The sequence below is a fragment of the Populus alba genome, chromosome 10, assembly GCF_005239225.2.
Source record: "Populus alba chromosome 10, ASM523922v2, whole genome shotgun sequence".
NCBI lineage: Eukaryota > Viridiplantae > Streptophyta > Magnoliopsida > Malpighiales > Salicaceae > Populus > Populus alba.
In genome coordinates this window covers 5,470,919-5,487,830 of record NC_133293.1, presented here as the reverse complement: position 1 = coordinate 5,487,830, position 16,912 = coordinate 5,470,919, and the positions used below count along the sequence as shown (strand labels likewise).

The 16,912-nt window shown below is 35.3% G+C and overlaps 2 protein-coding genes across 2 annotated transcripts; one reads left to right on the top strand and one right to left on the bottom strand.

Annotated features, from left to right (window-relative positions):
* Positions 1-1,005: 1,005 nt before the first annotated feature.
* Positions 1,006-5,339, top strand: LOC118044626 (uncharacterized). Its single transcript, XM_035053035.2, has 14 exons — positions 1,006-1,192; positions 1,304-1,459; positions 1,544-1,642; positions 1,900-2,001; positions 2,081-2,224; positions 2,445-2,539; positions 2,646-2,775; positions 2,851-2,955; positions 3,861-3,967; positions 4,042-4,093; positions 4,470-4,559; positions 4,648-4,732; positions 4,816-4,880; positions 4,961-5,339. The coding sequence occupies exons 1-14, from the start codon at positions 1,100-1,102 to the stop codon at positions 5,054-5,056; spliced, it is 1,419 nt and encodes a 472-aa protein (XP_034908926.1). The 5' UTR covers positions 1,006-1,099; the 3' UTR covers positions 5,057-5,339.
* A 338-nt stretch (positions 5,340-5,677) lies between these two features.
* LOC118044619 (LEAF RUST 10 DISEASE-RESISTANCE LOCUS RECEPTOR-LIKE PROTEIN KINASE-like 1.5) lies at positions 5,678-8,344 on the bottom strand. Its single transcript, XM_035053013.2, has one exon. The coding sequence runs from the start codon at positions 8,047-8,049 to the stop codon at positions 6,136-6,138; it is 1,914 nt and encodes a 637-aa protein (XP_034908904.1). The 5' UTR covers positions 8,050-8,344; the 3' UTR covers positions 5,678-6,135.
* Positions 8,345-16,912: the final 8,568 nt, after the last annotated feature.

Below are 16,912 nucleotides of genomic sequence, written 5' to 3'. Positions count from 1 at the left end.
ATAAATCCAGAGAAAGAAATAATACACAGAGAGACGGAGAGAACAAGAGAGCAGCAATACACAGAGACGAGTATTGGCTCTACCACTGCCTTCGTCCCTGCAAACAATGAAAACCCAGAATCAAAACAAATTCTCAGCAGGCCGGCCTCTTCATCATCTTCTTGGTTTCAAAAGCCGCTGAACAAACAAAAAGAACACGCAGACAAGTGAACATAGAAGGAAGATAAAGGGGAGCAATATGCGAGAATCCATCAGCGCTGCAAGCATCTTCACCTCTCGAAGCAGGTACGCTCTTTCCTTTCTCCTTTCATTCTCTGCATATTGTGTTTGTAAACACTGTGCGAAGGTAATTTAATTACCTTCGCACAGTGCAGCACGCGTGAAGTTACTTCACGCGTGCAGGGCTTAGCCCAGCCAGGTCACTGGCTTGGGCCAGTGACCGGGCCGGGCCGGCAGGGTCCAGCCCAGCCCATGTGGGCTGAGTTGGGCCCAGCCCTAAAAAAATAAAAATAAATAAACAAAAAAATTATGGAAAGTGTAGAAATAAAAATTTTACATGTCTTAGAAAAAATATATTTTTGTTAATTTATTCACTAATATTAGGATCAAGAATATATATATATATTGATTTTTTCCTCATAGTTACGAATTTTTATCAACAGAGTTGAAATTATTCGTGGTAGAACATTTAAAGGGTGATAATATCTTTTCATTTACTTAACCAGTCTCGTACTATAGAATCTCAGTTTACTAGTTAAGATTTTTAATGACCATAATAATAGATGAAGACTTCTTAAATAAAATATTTTTCCTTAAAAAAACCAGATATTAAAAATTTATTATTATTTTTTTATATAAATAAAAATTATTTTATGGGCGCTATGACGTTTGGGTCCTTTTTCCTTTTTTTGTGCCATTTCCAATGGGGATTGAGTCACGACAACGTCACAGTATAAGGATCGAGTCACGACAATGTCAAGTAATTTTACTAATAGATATTAGTGGAGTCCGCGACACCCTTCCCTGTCGCAACTGTCCTTATTTCTCCTACAGAGACCGCGACGGCAACACTGTGATTGTTGAAAGAAAGACAGAAGAAATGGAAGGTGGTGTTAAATTGGACAAATGGGGTTACGAGGTCAACACTTCCTCGGATGCTTGCATCTCTGCCATCAACTCTTATTACCACCAGGTCTGTCTTCTTTTCTCTATCTCCACTTATTAATTGGATTGCCAGAGAGAAAGAGAAAGAGAAAGAGGGAGTTTCTTTTTTGGGTTGGTGTTGATTCTTGGCTAAATGAAGGTTCTTAGTTATGGAAGAGGGAGGCGTGTGATTTTGGAAGCTACACTTCATGACAAAGACTGCGTGTTAGCCAATATTCTGGCAGCTCATTTCCTCTGCTCCTCTGCCAATCCTTCCCGAGCTTCTTTCCATATCCAGGCTGCAAACGCTCGACTTGTAAGTGCTTTGCCCTCTGTACTCATGTACGGCCTTTGTCTTTTGATGGGATGTTTCACCTGTGAAATTTCTTTTAACAAACAGGAAGAAGCCACCCCTTATGAGAAAGCAGTTTTCGATGCTCTTAATTCTTTGATTTGTGAGAATAGAGATGATGATGTTGCTCTTCAATTTCATTCTAAGGTACGCGTACCCTTTCACCCCCTCTATCCTTAAAGCTAATCTGTTAATGCATTTTGGCCATGAGAGAAAATCCCTATTCTTCCTTAATGCTCAAAAAAGGGGGGCTTTTTCTAAATTTATTTTAGCTCAAGTCTTTTTTTTTTCCTTAGTTACATAATTTAAATTATAATGCTAGAACACTATGTCATTAAATGATTTATATGGGCTTTAATCATACAACCTCTAATTTCATTTGATGCATACATTTTATTTTACAGCTCCTCAATGATTACCCAAGAGATCTAGTTGCTCTTAAAAGAGCTCAAGTTTTATGTTTCTACATGGGTAGACCTGACCTGTCCCTGGACCTTGTGCAACAGGTTCATTTCTGTCCAGATAGCATAAGGTATATTTTATTATCAACCACCTTGGGGTTAACAAGACTTTTCATTTCAACAGGTTCTACCCAGAAACCAAGAAGAAGATTATATTTATGGCATGCTTGCGTTTCCATTACTAGAGCTGGGCCGAATGGCTGATGCTGAGGAAGCAGCAAGAAAGGGATATGAGATCAACAAGCAAGATTACTGGGCGCAACATGCTGTGAGTTCTCATCATCTTAGTATGATGCAGTACATGATATCTTGCCTTTTTATGTTTTTTTCACCATAGTGGAACATACTATTTTTCTCATTGTCATGGATAAATTTTAACTCGTCTTTTAAGAGAGATCAGGAGTATGAGTTTGGTTTGGAGTGACTAAGTACTATATGATAGCAAGAGCTAGAATGGACCATCCTTTTGAGTGTCAATTCTTGTGCAGATGTGTCATGTCCTTCAGTATCAATGCCGTTTCAAAGATGCAGTAGACTTCATGGAAGAATGCTCATCTTCATGGAGTTCTTGCTTGTCATTTATGTATGTATAAAATGTTATAGTATAGAAATGAGATGCTATATGTTATTATAAATTTCCTGATGGCTCTCTCCAATGCCCGAGGTGGCGTCGCTGTTTCAATCTACAGGCTGACACATAATTGGTGGCATGTTGCTCTTTGTTACTTGGAAGGTCATGCTCCGGTGAGAAAAGTTTTAGAAGTTTATGACCAACATATCTGGAAAGAGTTGGAAAAGGCTGATACTGTGCCTCCAGAAGTATGTTATTCTGCTATCTGTTCAATTTCGCCCTCATTTTGTGCGGAAGTGGTCTTACTTTTATTGTGCATTCAGGTGTACTTGAATGCTCTGGGTTTGTTGTTGCGTGTGTATCTAAGGGGTGAGCTTGACATCTTTGAGGACCGTCTGAAGACTTTAGCTTCCTGCATAACGGATCAAGTAAGTTATATGTGTTTTAGTGTAAGAACCATAGAAAAAGTAACTAGTCAATCAATGAGTGATGTCTACTTACAATTTGATTTGTTGGAATATAGTTCTCTCTTGAAACTTTGCAAAACATATCTGAATGATCATCTCTACTTTATTCTATTTGAGAGATCATAAAAGTCTGAGATTTTCTGTGAAGGCTTATTTCAAGAATTTTGTATCCTCACACAGTCCGAAACAAAATGCTAAATCTAGTAACTAATAATGTTCTGTTGTTATAACTTCGTTATAATAGACCAGCCCCGTAACTATAACTATAATCACTATAACTGAAATGAACAATATGAAAATATAGTTGTTATTGAAAAGATTAAGTTTCAGAAATCAAAGGTCAAAGCATGCAAATTGTGCTCTCCATATGGAAAAAGAACCCCCTTTCCCTGGATTTGGCAGTTTTCTGTCCTAGATATATAAATCCTTACAGGTTTGCTGGACAATTAGCTGTGTCTTCTGCGCTGGATATGCTGGACACAGACAAGTCCTGGATTGTGTTTCAGCTATGAGCACCTTGCATGCTGTTGTTTTGTTTTTCTATTATCTTGTTTGTGCATAGTGTCTCTTCATTATCAAACTTATAATAAAAGAATCAGGAGCTTGCATCTACATGCCAAAGGAGCGGATGGAACAAAATTTCTTTTAACTCAACCCGGGAGTGAAGTTTGCAAAAGTTGAAGACTTTGACTTTAATTAAAGCTCTAAATTCCAATGATAAGTTGTTTTGAGATGCATTTTTCATGCTTTCACTAGCAATTATGTTTGAATACCATTGGTATGCATATGGGCATGTATTTTTCATGTTACTGTGTACGTGTTGTCTGATTATTATGTGATACTTCCATGTGCATTAAAATATCTAGGCCAACTGGTATTTAGAGTGGCACCTTGATGTGTTGATATTATGGGCCTTGGCTAAAACTGGTGAACCTTCAAAGGCAGAAGATTTACTTGAGGGCTTGAAATCCAGGTAGAAGCCTGTGCTATCTTTATACATTTTCATGCATGGCCCTACATTATTGTAATCTCATCGTCTTTTTGCAGAATTCATAAGATGAGCAAGAAGAAGCAACAAAGAATGCAGAAAGTGATTCTGGTTTGTTCTGATTGCTGCTTCTCTTACCATTTTTTTATCTCCATTTATACAATTTCATGTTAGTAGCTGGTAAGATACCTTATGATACAACTAGGCCACATCCCAAAGATGCAGTGAACCCCCATCCTAGAGGGGTATGGATGTTGACCATAATTAGAATATATAACCTTTTCCTCTTTTCTTTGTTTGTAACAAAGAAAATTGTAACAATTGTGGGTTGGATTCGCATTTTTCTCTCTTCAATTCACAAAACTTCCTTTGGTTCTATGTTAACGTGGCGGTTACTTTTCATAAATCTTTTGCTATTGCTTTCTTCAGATGCTTTTTGAAAGGTTTTTTTGAGATGTGCAAGGATTTCATTTTCCCCTTTTCTCAGCTTGCAGAAGCCTTATTCGAGTACGGGAGGGGTAATGACAAGCAGGCATTAGATTTACTTGATTCAGACTTTAATGCCAATGATTGTAAGGTACTATTATCAAGTTGACATGTGTTTTGATCAGCTGTATTTACACATTTGAATTAAAAGATAAGAATTTTACTGTCCTTTGTGCTAGATGCTTGGGGCATCAGATGAACAACTTGATGTATTTAATGAAGTCTGGTACAGCATGTTACTAAATACTGGACAAGCCGCCAAGGGTACATACGTTTGGCATCTCAAACCTCCTATTTCTGCAATTTAACTTCATTTTGGCTCATCTGACTTCTTTCTTGAGTTGTAGCAATAGGAGCAATGGAGAAGCAGGTCAAGAAGAGGGAAGGAACCCCATTCATGTGGCGCTTATTGGTATAGCCCTTACTTGTATGCGGAGTTTTTTTTTAAGGATAAAAGATCTGGATGAGTGACAATTTCATGTCCTATTGCAGGAGAGAGGCTATGCAATGACAGGCAGTCAGGAAGCAACAGTTGCTGGTGAGAAGGCTAGGGCCTTAGAAGCTGCACATTTTGTTCAGGTGGTATGAAAGATGGATCAATCTACCAGCTATGCATTTGGACATCTTGTTACATACATGAATTCTACTCGGCTCTAGGGCTTCATAACTGTGTGAATTACAGATGAAAAATGTGTAACCTTTCTTCCATCGTTCCTAGTTATCCTTTACTGCATCCCATGATTCCATCTCAATCAAGGGAGAACAATGAAAAGGAAAAGGTGAATCGATGAGTCTGTTTGTCTGAAGACTGAACTAAATAAAGTTACCATAGTGTGAAAGCAAAAATAAAGGCAATCAATATTTTGGTTGATCAGCTTATCAGATATTTTGACACTGATGAGATAATAATAGAGCATGTTTTCAATCGTATAATACACCTTACGCTAATAATAGTTGATGACGGTGTACAAAAAGATTAAACTGGGAAAGGCAAAAAGATTAAACTAGAAATGAAGCCGAAATGATTGCTTGTGAAGTCATTGTTGTTATGGCAGCAAGCTTCATCCGAGGAGTAGAAGTGGAAGGTGGGAGGTTTTTTTTGTTTTAGTTTGTCACAGCAGATTAGGTTTCTCTGATAGAAACATTTTCACCAGAAATTAATACATGGCATTGTTGTTACATCAGAAAGGTAACTCTGTGCAATTGCAGTTTAGTAACCATGTTGCTAACTTGATCAGAACAGAGCCAAAAAGGATGAGCTTGCAACAATTCTAGTACTCCTTGCTACATCCTTAACGAACTTTTATACTATACAAAATATGCAGAGTTTCGTCTTCATACTTGCTATGATGAGAGCAAAATTGACAACTGAAGATTTAGATAAACTGTGAAGACAGCTAACTACTTACAAGGCATGGACATCTTCTCTTCATCATAAACTATAAGTGTCTGTAATCAAACCAGACAACATAAAACGCCCAACCATGACTAGTAGTCAGGTCAATCAAAAGCCCCAAACCACAACAATCAACAACTGATCTCCCCACACCAGAGCACAGCCATGCCCACAACATAATCAAAACCTTTAGCCATGCCAGCTCCTTCGCACAACTGCCCACCAGATAATGCAGATATGTTGTGATGGTCCAGATTTGGGTCGTGACAATTTACTTAATGCCAATAATTCGGCTTCGAATCCGACTCAGCTCCTCCACAACCTCCCTCGAATCTGGCCGGTCATCCTTGTCCGCCGCCACACACCTGAAGGCCAGCTCAGCCACGGATTCAATACCGTTCATAGTTTCCTCATCAACACCTAAAACAGGGTCAACGACCTGACGAAGCAGACCCATTTGGATTTTGGATACTACAAGATCAGCCAAAGCCATCTCCCTCTTGTCCCTACTCTGGTCCACTGCCCTCAAACCTGAAACCAGCTCCAACAAAACCACTCCAAAGCTGTAAACATCACTCTTCTCTGTTAACCGGAACGACCGGTGGTAATCCGGGTCCAAGTATCCAGGTGTGCCTTGAGGCCCGGTACAAACATACCCAGATGAAGATGAAGATGTTTCAGGCAAGACTAAAAGCCTTGAAAGCCCAAAATCACCCACTTTGATTCTCATATCTCTCTCTATAAAAATATTGGATGATGTAATATCTCTGTGAACAATGGGTGGTTTAACTGAGAAATGCAAGTACTCTATAGCTAAAGCCGTTTGCAATGCGATATCAAGCCTCACTTGCCACGTTAAAGAACTTTTACGGTGCAAGTTGTTTGTTCCATGGAGGTGGTCAGCGAGAGTGCCGTTGGGGACGTAGTCATACACCAGAAGTAACCCTCTTGGATCACTGCAATACCCGTGAAGTTTCACGAGATTTGAATGATTTATTGAAGATAATATCAAGATTTCGTTGCAGAATGATTTGTTTGAAAATGCTCTGCCAGCGGCTGCAGCTTGGTGGTGCCTGTGGAGGTATTTAACAGCAACGATTCTGGCATCAGAGAGCTGGCCTAGATACACAGACCCAAACCCTCCATCTCCAATTTTACGCTTGGGGTCAAACCTGTTAGTTGAGGATTCAAGCTCCTCGAAGGTGAACGCAGGAGGGAGAAGACTAGCAGAGCGGTGGCGGTGAAGGAACAGTGTCGTTGGGTCGTCTTCTGTTTTCAATGATTTCAATCGCCTAAACCTAAAAACAATTCCAAAAACCAAAACGGCAATTACAAGACATAACACTGCGGAGATGGAGCACAAAATGGCGACTCGGTTTGGATCATTTTGGTGAATCCATGTAGGTGAAAACCGATTTTTGGACTGAAAACAAAAGAAATTCTTTTCTGGGTCTGAGGAATTGAAGCCACAGATTCCTTTTTTGGATTTGCATTCCCTGCAGCTGGAGAAGAAGGAATCTTGAGACTCATCGTACTCAACCTGGAACCCGATTTTCAAGAAATTGTCAAGGTACTCTAAGATGTCGGTTTGACATCCCTGCTTTTGGAGACTACGAGGAGTAGCAGATCCACAGTCATTGAGGAGGTGAAGTGGGTTCTTGACGAGCTTACACTCCCAGGGACAGTGGCTGCAGTTTGGGAGATTTGGTGGGGAACAAGAGCGCAGAACAGAAAGCCGAGAACAATAAGAATCAGAAACTCGAAATGGTGAACCGGAGAGATTGATGGAATGGGCAGGAATGGAAGAAAGATCACTCAAGCAAGTAGCAGCGGATCTTATCGTTCTTGAGGATGTTAGAGAGGAGAGTTGAGGAGATAGAAGAAGAGAGGAGGAGTTGGGGTCGAAGTGAAGGAGAGAAAAGGAGAGGTTATTAATGGAGATTATGGAGTGAGGAGAAGAGCATTTTAGTTGAAAGAAAGGGTGACCACAACCAGGTGAGAAAGAGAAGGGGAAAGGAGGAGGAGAAGTGGATGCGAATGGAGGGCATGAAGAAGATCTCAAGGATGTATCTTGCTTTGAAGTACATTCATGGAACAGAGGATCTGCTGAAATAATGCTATATAGAGAACAGATCAGTATCAAGATGGAGAGAAGAAGAAAGGAATGGTGGGGTTGCTGAGGCATTGCTATGGTTTGGATTGGATTGGTGGAGATGATGATGATGATGATCAAGAAAGAGAGATGGGTTCTCGAACTAAACTAAATCTTGCTTGAGAGAGTTGGGGTGGATTCTTCTGGTTCAGTGGAGGCTACTGCCTAGGTTGTCGGAGGAGATGAAAGAGTGACGGGGAAGACAAGTGGGGGGGTATCGAGACAAGTGAAGGTAGGTCACGTGAAGAGAAGCGGAAACATATTAGAGTTGGCTTTTCTGCTCTCTCGATGTGCTTTTGGAATTTTACATCACTTTCGCTCCTTCACGTGGGTAGGTGGGCCTAGTGATGACCTTGGACTCAAGTACTCTATATTACTTTCAAATTATTGCCATTTTATTGGTGAATTTGCATTTAACTATACATTTTGATTTGGCGATTTATGAGTTGTTTTTTCATTTTCAATTTGGTTAACATCCTCGAATCGAATAGAATACAAGAAACTAAAACAATAAGACGAAATAAACGAAGAAAAAAATAGAATTGTGTTTGATAATGATTTATAAAATAAATTGATTATTTATTTATTATGTTTATTTCATTTATAGTTAATAAATAAAATAAAATATAAAAATATTTATTTTAATCTTAATAAATATTACTACTAAATTTACATATTTTAAAAATAAATTAATGTTATTTTTTCTATTTTATTTTACATTGAATATTGAAATTAATAACTTTACTTATTAACCTCATATCGGCTTGTAGATTTACCTAGAATTTAGCCAGCTCAGGCCTATATAAGTCCGAGTTTAAAAAAAATAGAGGATGAATTAACCTAATTAGACCTGGTCAAAACTTGAGTTGAGCTGCAACTTGGTTGACCGGGATGAAATTTATGTCAAAGCCTGTTGATTTTTTTTTATCAAATCATGTTGTTTTGTTCTTTTTAAGAAAAAAATATTTTTTAGTTTAACCGGGATTTTTTTTTATTTAATTGATGGATGAGATATATTTAAATATGGCAATATATATTAAAAAAACAAGGATTGGGTAAGTGTTAATTGACAAAATTAAAGAGAAAATCTATCACTGACCCTAAATGGAAGTTTTGACCAATATGAGGATTAAAGGTTTGAATTTGTTTGATTCATTTTTTGTGTAAAATGAGTATAATTGTGTGACTTGAACAATAAGTGGAGATTTAAGGAATTTGAAAATAAATTTTGTTTCTTCCCTACGTGATATTCAACCAAAGCAAGTGGAAGAAGAGTGAATTTAATTAACTTAATTATTATGATATTTGGGTTAAATCATGTCTAAATAGATGTATGATGAATTATTATGATGAGTTAAATGTGTAGGAATTGGAGGAAACCCATGGTTTCCTATGAGTTCAGCCAAATTGGCTATTAAAGAAGGAAGATAAATTGACAAAACACATGCATTAAATTATTATGGAAATATGCTTTGAATCTAATTATGTTCATTGAATTATAAAGAAAAGATGAAGAAAATTAACCATGGATAATCAAGGTGGCCATACAACTAAGATAGAAAAATAAGGATCATGTTAAATCGGTTTGCTTAAGTATTCATGAATTAAATGATAAAATGAAACTTGAATATGGATTTATAAATGTATGAGTTTGAAATATGTATATGTACTGAAACAAAAGAATGGTGTTATTTTGGGGATCTAGGTATGGATCCAAAAGTTATAATAAAAAGATGGTGATGAATTTATCTTGTGTTGACTAGGGATACAACTGCAGCCAAACCATAGTACGAAGTAAGAACTCCATGTGTAACAAACATGTGTTTTACACTTTAATAATTTTATTTGTATCACTTGAATTAGTTAGCTGTAATTTCTTTAAATGTTCAATTCATGATTAATAAATGAAAGAATATAGGATGAAAGAAATGTGGACTTGATGAGCTGGATTTTATATAAACTCGCATACTTTATAATTAATGCATTTTATAATTGATTATATATCTTATTGGATGAGTTGAAATTATTGGAATAGAGTTGATGTGGATTATGATCCAGGATAATTAGATCAAGGAATTGTGTTTGTGTGTGGAAGCAAAACAGGTTAAGTTGATAACTTATGATATTCTATTATGGAGGAAACTCTGCTAGAATCTCGGTAGAAATTATGGTAGAGTACTTAGTAATTTTAAAAGGTTATTGTACATGCTAAAAGGAATACATATATGAAAACAAATTCTTAATAATTTTGTATTTAAGTGTGTGTTTTGTCCCAGAAATTAAGGTTGTTACAGTTGGTATTAAAGCACTAGCTTTGATCTAATAAACTTGGATTGATGATTGATATGAATTTTGAATGTGTTTTAGAATGATCCAGACTAGATATGGAACCAGGACTGATCCATCCCAAGTTCAGGGAAGAGAATACATATATTCTATGATGATGATGATGGGTAGGGAGGAGATTCATTGATAAATATTGCTTCATATTACATGTGGTTTTAGTGCACTTTAAAAGGGGTGAATCAACTAGGCGTCGGATGATTCTATATTTTGATGAACAGATGTATCATTACCCAAAGCATCAGATAGATAGAGGTAAGCAAATAAACCCCCACCAATAGTGTCGGTTATCATGCCTACACCATATCAAACCTTACCTTTTTGAAGTAATTGGTTAAAGCAATGGGAAAAGAGATAATTGAAGCTTCTAGTATTGCATCAAAAAAAAAAAAAGTTGTCACCCTGGTACATTGAGTGAAAGGCATAAGAGAGATAACATGTGTGATATATTTAGGGGATAAGGATGTTGAGATTGTAGGACACTGGTTGAGGAAGGTAGAAAGAAAGATTAATCAAATGTTAGTGCACAGAGTTATAGGTTGATTGTGTGACCTAGTTTTTAACAAAAAAATGCCCACTCTTAGTGAGAGACTATTAGGGTGAGGAGGTTTAGAGAGGTGCTAACTTGGCAGGATTTTAGGACAGAATTTAAGGAGCGATATAACTTTTGGCAGCATAAAAAGACAAAAAACATAAGTTCTTAGACTTGAGATATAAAGATGTGATTTTCCTATAGTATGAGAGGAGGTTTTAGAACCTATATGTCTTTGTTTTTCCACACCTTTCTACTAGGCGACACTAGATAAAAAGATTGTGTAATGGGTTTATGAAGGATTTGTAAAGGGTACTAATAGCCATGCAGTTTTAGACCAGTTGTTCAGGTTATGAAGAAAGTGACCATGGATGAACATAAAAAGGAAGCTAAACAGGGATATATGATGGGAGTGAAGATGGTGGATTATGTATTCTTCATTGGTAAACCTCTTCTTCCAAATAAGAGGAAAAGTGGACAATCATCTGGTCAGTTTTAGAGGAGGGGAGGAAATTTCACCATATAAGGAAATTCAAGAGGATGGACACATATTAGTGGAGGGGGTCCTCTAATGGACAAGTTTGTCAAGGGATAAGTGCTGCAGAAAGGTCTACTGAGTAAAGAGGGTCCATATATTTGTTATATACAAAGTGAAATTAGAGACATCTTGGGGATTATTCACTTTAACAGGGAGGTGTCATATGTAAAAGTGAGGGGTATAAGTGGAAAGACTGTTAGTATTTAAATAGAGATTGTTATTACTATGAAGAGATAGGCCACGAGAAGAAGGAGTGCCTCTAGCAACCTACAACAATTACTTAGGATCAAAGGATTGCTACACATATTCAGGAGCAATCTATCATTGTTTATAGACTTACAAGGATCACCTAGTCTGGAGTAAGTGTTAACAAAAGCCAACCCATGATTCAGGAGGAGAAGACCCAGGGTCGAGTGTATCAAATGACACTCTAAGACATGGGAGCTGCACCAAATATTATGGCAAATACATTGCAAATAAAATCTATGCAAGGTTATGATTTATTTGATCCTTGAGCAAGCCAATCTTTTGTATCATGTCAAATTATAAATAACTTGTATATGTTGTTTAATAGAATGGATATAAGTGTAACTGTTAATACACTTTTAGGAGAAAATAAAGATATCAATAATGTATATAAAAAGTTATACTTGATGCCTTTGAACTTGTGTTATTTTGATTTGATCTTGGGTGTGGATTAATTAAGTGTACATCAAGTATAAATGGATTGTTTCACCAAAATAGTGATTATCTAAAAGGAGTGTGGCAAGAGAGTGGTATTTAGAAAAGAGAGAAAAGTAATACTCAACTACATGATTTTGGTCATGGAAGTAGTAAAGCTAATAAGGAAAGGATGCCATGTATATTGGCTTATATAAGAGAATTGGAAAAGGAAAAAATAGAGCTAGCTAGTATTCTAATAGTGAGGGAATATTCAAATGTGTTTCTGAAAGAATTCTTGGGGTTACCTCTATTTAGGAAGATTTAAGTGCCAACTGAAGTATTACCGAGAACCACCTTTATAGCAAAAGCTCTGTATAAAATGGTGCCTGCAAAGTTGGAAAAATTAAAGGTTCAGGTTAGGGAGTAGCATTGGAGAGCTTTAGGCGTTACTAGACAAAGGATTTATCCAACCTAGCAACTCGCATTGAAGAGCTTGATTGTTGTTTATATATAAAAAAAAAAAAAAAAAAAGAAATATAGCACTATTAGGTTGTGTATTAATTACTAAAAGTTGTACCAATTAACAATGAAGAATAACTATCTACTTCTATAGATAAAGGATCTTTTTGATCAATTAAAAGAGGCAAGGGTATTCTCCAAGATAGACTTGAGACCGGGTATCATCAATTGAGGATTAGGGAACAAGATATACAAAAAAATAGCTTTTAAAACTCATTTATACATTATGAGTTTTTGGTAATATCTTTTAGGTTGACTAATGTCATAATGGTGTTAATGGAATTGATGAATTGACTTAGACCATTTTTGGACTAGTATGTGGTGGTGTTCATTGACGAGATATTGGTATATTTGAGTTCTTATATAGAGCATAAGCAACACTTAAAAAAAGTATTGCAAATTCTAAATGAGCATAGAACTAGTTATATGCTAAGTTGGATATATATGAGTTTTGGTTTTAAAAAAATGGTGTTCTTGGAGCATTTATCACAACCATGGGTATATTTGTGGATCCAAGTAAAGTGAATGTTGTTTTAAAATGGGAAAAAGCCTACCAATATGACAGATATTTGTAGTTTTTTTAAGTTTAGTAGGATATTATAAAAGATTTGTAGAGAGGTTCTCCAGAATAGCTTCTCATTTGACTCAATTAACTTGTACAAAAGTCAAAGTCAATGAATGTAAAGCGATAAAAATATAGTTTGGGTTTAAATAAAAATCTAAAAAAGACATTGTTTTTTAAAAATATTAAGATGAAAAAATATTGGATCCACCTAGGTTTCGTGGCCTAATAACCAAACCCATGAACTAGGTAATGGTCTTTACCAAGTTTTATAATTTTTTTATAAATTATTTTTTATTTAATAATAAAGATTTGCTCGTAACATTGAGCACCAACTCAATGGTAGGACTTTTATTTGAGATCGCAATGACTACTTAGGAATCAAACAAAAAATAATCATAAAGCAAATTTTTAATCAATCTAAGTTAACTTGTCAAGCCTGTAACCTAGATCATGGATTTCACTGGGTTTTAAAAAAAATTTAAAACTATTTTTAATTAAATGACAAATAAAATATGTTCACAAAGCGTGCGTTAACTCATTATTGCGATGTTTGTTTAAGATTGTGATAGTACCATAGAAAATAAATAAATAAAAATTATGAAACCTAATTCCCAACAACTCAAGATAACCTTTTAAAGTTGTTGTTTGAATCATAGATGTCAATGAGTTTAATAACTTTTCTATTTTAAAACTCTATGTTTTGTTCTTATACAATAACTAAATTAATGCTCACAAAATTAAACACAAATCAAATATCAAAACATTTGTTTGAGATCATGATAAATCTAAAAAAAAGCTTACTAAAACAACTTAGTTCAAAAACAGCCAAATGTTTAAATATGCAATTGAGATGAAAAAATTATCAATAAAAATACCTTTTAGGAGGAAAAAAAGGGTTATCACTATTGGGTCTTAAGAAAAAAAACTCAATGCGTGCTGGCTTGATTCTTTTTTTTTTCTTTTTTATAAAGTGGATGACATGATACTTCTTTAAAATAAAAAATAACAAGTGAAACTTTATATGTTGTTTCCAGATTTCAATCATTATAGGTGGCTAGAATCTTGAAACCTAACTTCAAGGGATCAAAAATTTATTTCACTTATATTTTCAGCTAAAAAGTCTAAAACCCACCCAAGGCACCTTAAAAAAACCATTTCTGGTATTAAATTAGCTTTTAATTGGTTAACAAACAAAATATTAACCCGAATCCAAATAAATAACAAGGCATGATTTATGTTTTTTAGCAACAAAAAAAAGGGGAAAGGAACCTAAATGAAACTCATCTCGTCAAATAGAATTTATTTATACTTAGAACGATAAGTTTTGCCATTGAAAAATGATCACTTATCAACTTTTTCTCACTTTCATCGTAATTCAATGACTCTTTTATCTCTCAAACTTATTGACTAAAATATGAGTAAAATAAAGTATTAGACCAACTGTTGCATATTCAAACTAAAAGGATGAAAAAGGATTTTTGACAAATTTCCAAAGGCAAAAAATACACCCGACACACTTTTTTTTAAAGCCTCATATTTTTTTTTTCTTGATTCAATTCTAATCCTCTCTTTTTTAATCTTTCTCAAACAATAAAATCATACTCTTTCTCTTGAAATGGAGCGTCAACTCAATACCAGGATATTTTTCAAGAATGATATAACCATGTAAGAGTATATTAAAAAAAAAAAGTATTAACTCAAAATTTCAATAAACATAGCATTCAATGATCAAATTAAAAAAAAAAATTAATGATTAAAGACAAAAAAAAAAAAAAACAAGAAGAAGAAACAGGACTAGAGTTGACACTATATTATCTTAAACAATAAAAGGTCTGTCATTATTATTTTTTTGTTTTAATTTTGATTCTCTTATTTTTATTTTCTTGAAAACAACAAAATTAAATTTTTTTTTTTATAAAATGAGGTATGAACTTGATACCAGAATGTTTTTAAAGATTATGATAATGATATAATATGTGAATTAAAATAAATTATTAACTTAAAATCAAAGTAAATAATAATAAAAGATATATATATATATATATATATATAAAAGACGGATTAGATGAAAAAAAAATTCAAAAAATAATAAAAAAAAAAAAAGTAGAACACGAAGCGAATTCAATCCACACATTTTTGCTTCACAATCTATGTATGTTTCACCGATATCACTCTTTCCTTCAAAAAATTTAATGTGCTATATGAATCATTTAATTAACCAGAATTTATTATTGAACTAAAAAACCGAAGCTTTAAACTTTGCAGGATGTTCTCAGTCGTGGTGCGCGTAAGCTTTCAAGATAGCCTAGATGAGGAACCGATTAGGTATTTTGAATCAATGATCGTGGTGTGGTGTGGTGTTCTTGTGGGCTCTCCATATTATTATCCTGACATTTTAGAGTAATAAGAGAGTGTTAATGGTGATGGCACATGTTTCAGAGCAATCAAATTTAAAATGAATCAAAGGTGTAATGATTTGATATTTTAAGAAGTTCCACATATTTAAAAAAAAAAAAAAAAATGGTACGCACCAGACAAAGCAAAAGTCAAGTGTCAAGAAAAGAGAACCCAGTCTCCACGGTTTCTTTTACCATCTCTCTCTCTCTCTCTCTCTCTCTCTCGAAGGGTCTGTTATGGAGCTTCTGGAGGCAGAAGACCATGGGCGGGCGTAGACGCGTCATTACCAGGCCACGCTCTCTTGCATCTCCTTCTATTATGCGCGTGAGCAATAATACCCGACCAGTCCATTCTTATGATCCTTCTCTTGCGTTTCTGCTCTCTTACCATGATGCCTCCTTTTTCTGGGAAAATAAAAATAAAAATCGAAGCACAGAACATCACTAGTTCGGAGGAGGGAATAGGGTGCTAAGTGGTGATTAGGCAATAGCTACCTGTAACTAACGGCCATATCGCTCAAGACTTCCCGATAATGACAGTTCTTCTCTCGAAACTCCGGTGGAAGCCCATTCCCGACGACCGAGTAAAATGTTCATTATCTTATATTATTTTTTTTTAGTTTAATGTGGGTCTCTGGCCAGCTTGTGCGCATCTCGACTAATCTCATGGGTCCTGAAGTTAACGACCATGTAAGCCTTCAATGACCATCATATGAGCAACCTAAAGCTCGAACCTGAGAACATAGAGAGAGCAAACCTCTTGGTCCAAGCTTTTACCACTAGATGACCACCTAAATAGTTATTATTTTATATTATTATTATTAAACTTCAAACTTGGCAAGGTGTTCATCGACCTTCTAACTCGATTTTTTAGCTAATTTAGTTATAAAATTAAACGTGTAGGAGTAGGAGAGTTGTGATTTGGTGAATTTAAAGTTAGCCGGAGTAAAAAAAAATAAAGATAATATTTTTAGTAACAGGGAAGGATCTGCAGCCATAGCAATGTTATAGCCATGTTATTTAGGATATGTTCTTCCATGAATTTGACTATTTGTAACATAATTACTATAAAAACATATAAATAAAATATGAGAATTTACAAGTTTCAACGAGGAAGACCTTCACAGTTGAAGGGACCCAAAGACTTGTGCATACGGGAACGAACCTTCATGGATTATTAACGAGGTCCAAAGTATGAAAGTAAGAAACCGCACCCTCATTTCTGCAATCGTCACACCTTGCTCCCTAAGAAAGAAAAGTACTTTTTTTAGCTATAGTAACCGTAGTTACAGTAAGGTCAAGCAAGACCAAACACATTCATACTTTTTGATCAAATTTAT

Bases quoted from the DNA above. Each gene is read 5' to 3' on its own strand.
- LOC118044626 (XM_035053035.2), top strand. From the start codon at position 1,100: ATGGAAGGTGGTGTTAAATTGGACAAATGGGGTTACGAGGTCAACACT. The intron at 1,460-1,543 runs GTAAGTGCTTTG...TTTAACAAACAG, and splicing joins AGGCTGCAAACGCTCGACTT to GAAGAAGCCACCCCTTATGA. The intron at 1,643-1,899 runs GTACGCGTACCC...TTTATTTTACAG, and splicing joins CTCTTCAATTTCATTCTAAG to CTCCTCAATGATTACCCAAG.
- LOC118044619 (XM_035053013.2), bottom strand. From the start codon at position 8,049: ATGCCTCAGCAACCCCACCATTCCTTTCTTCTTCTCTCCATCTTGATA.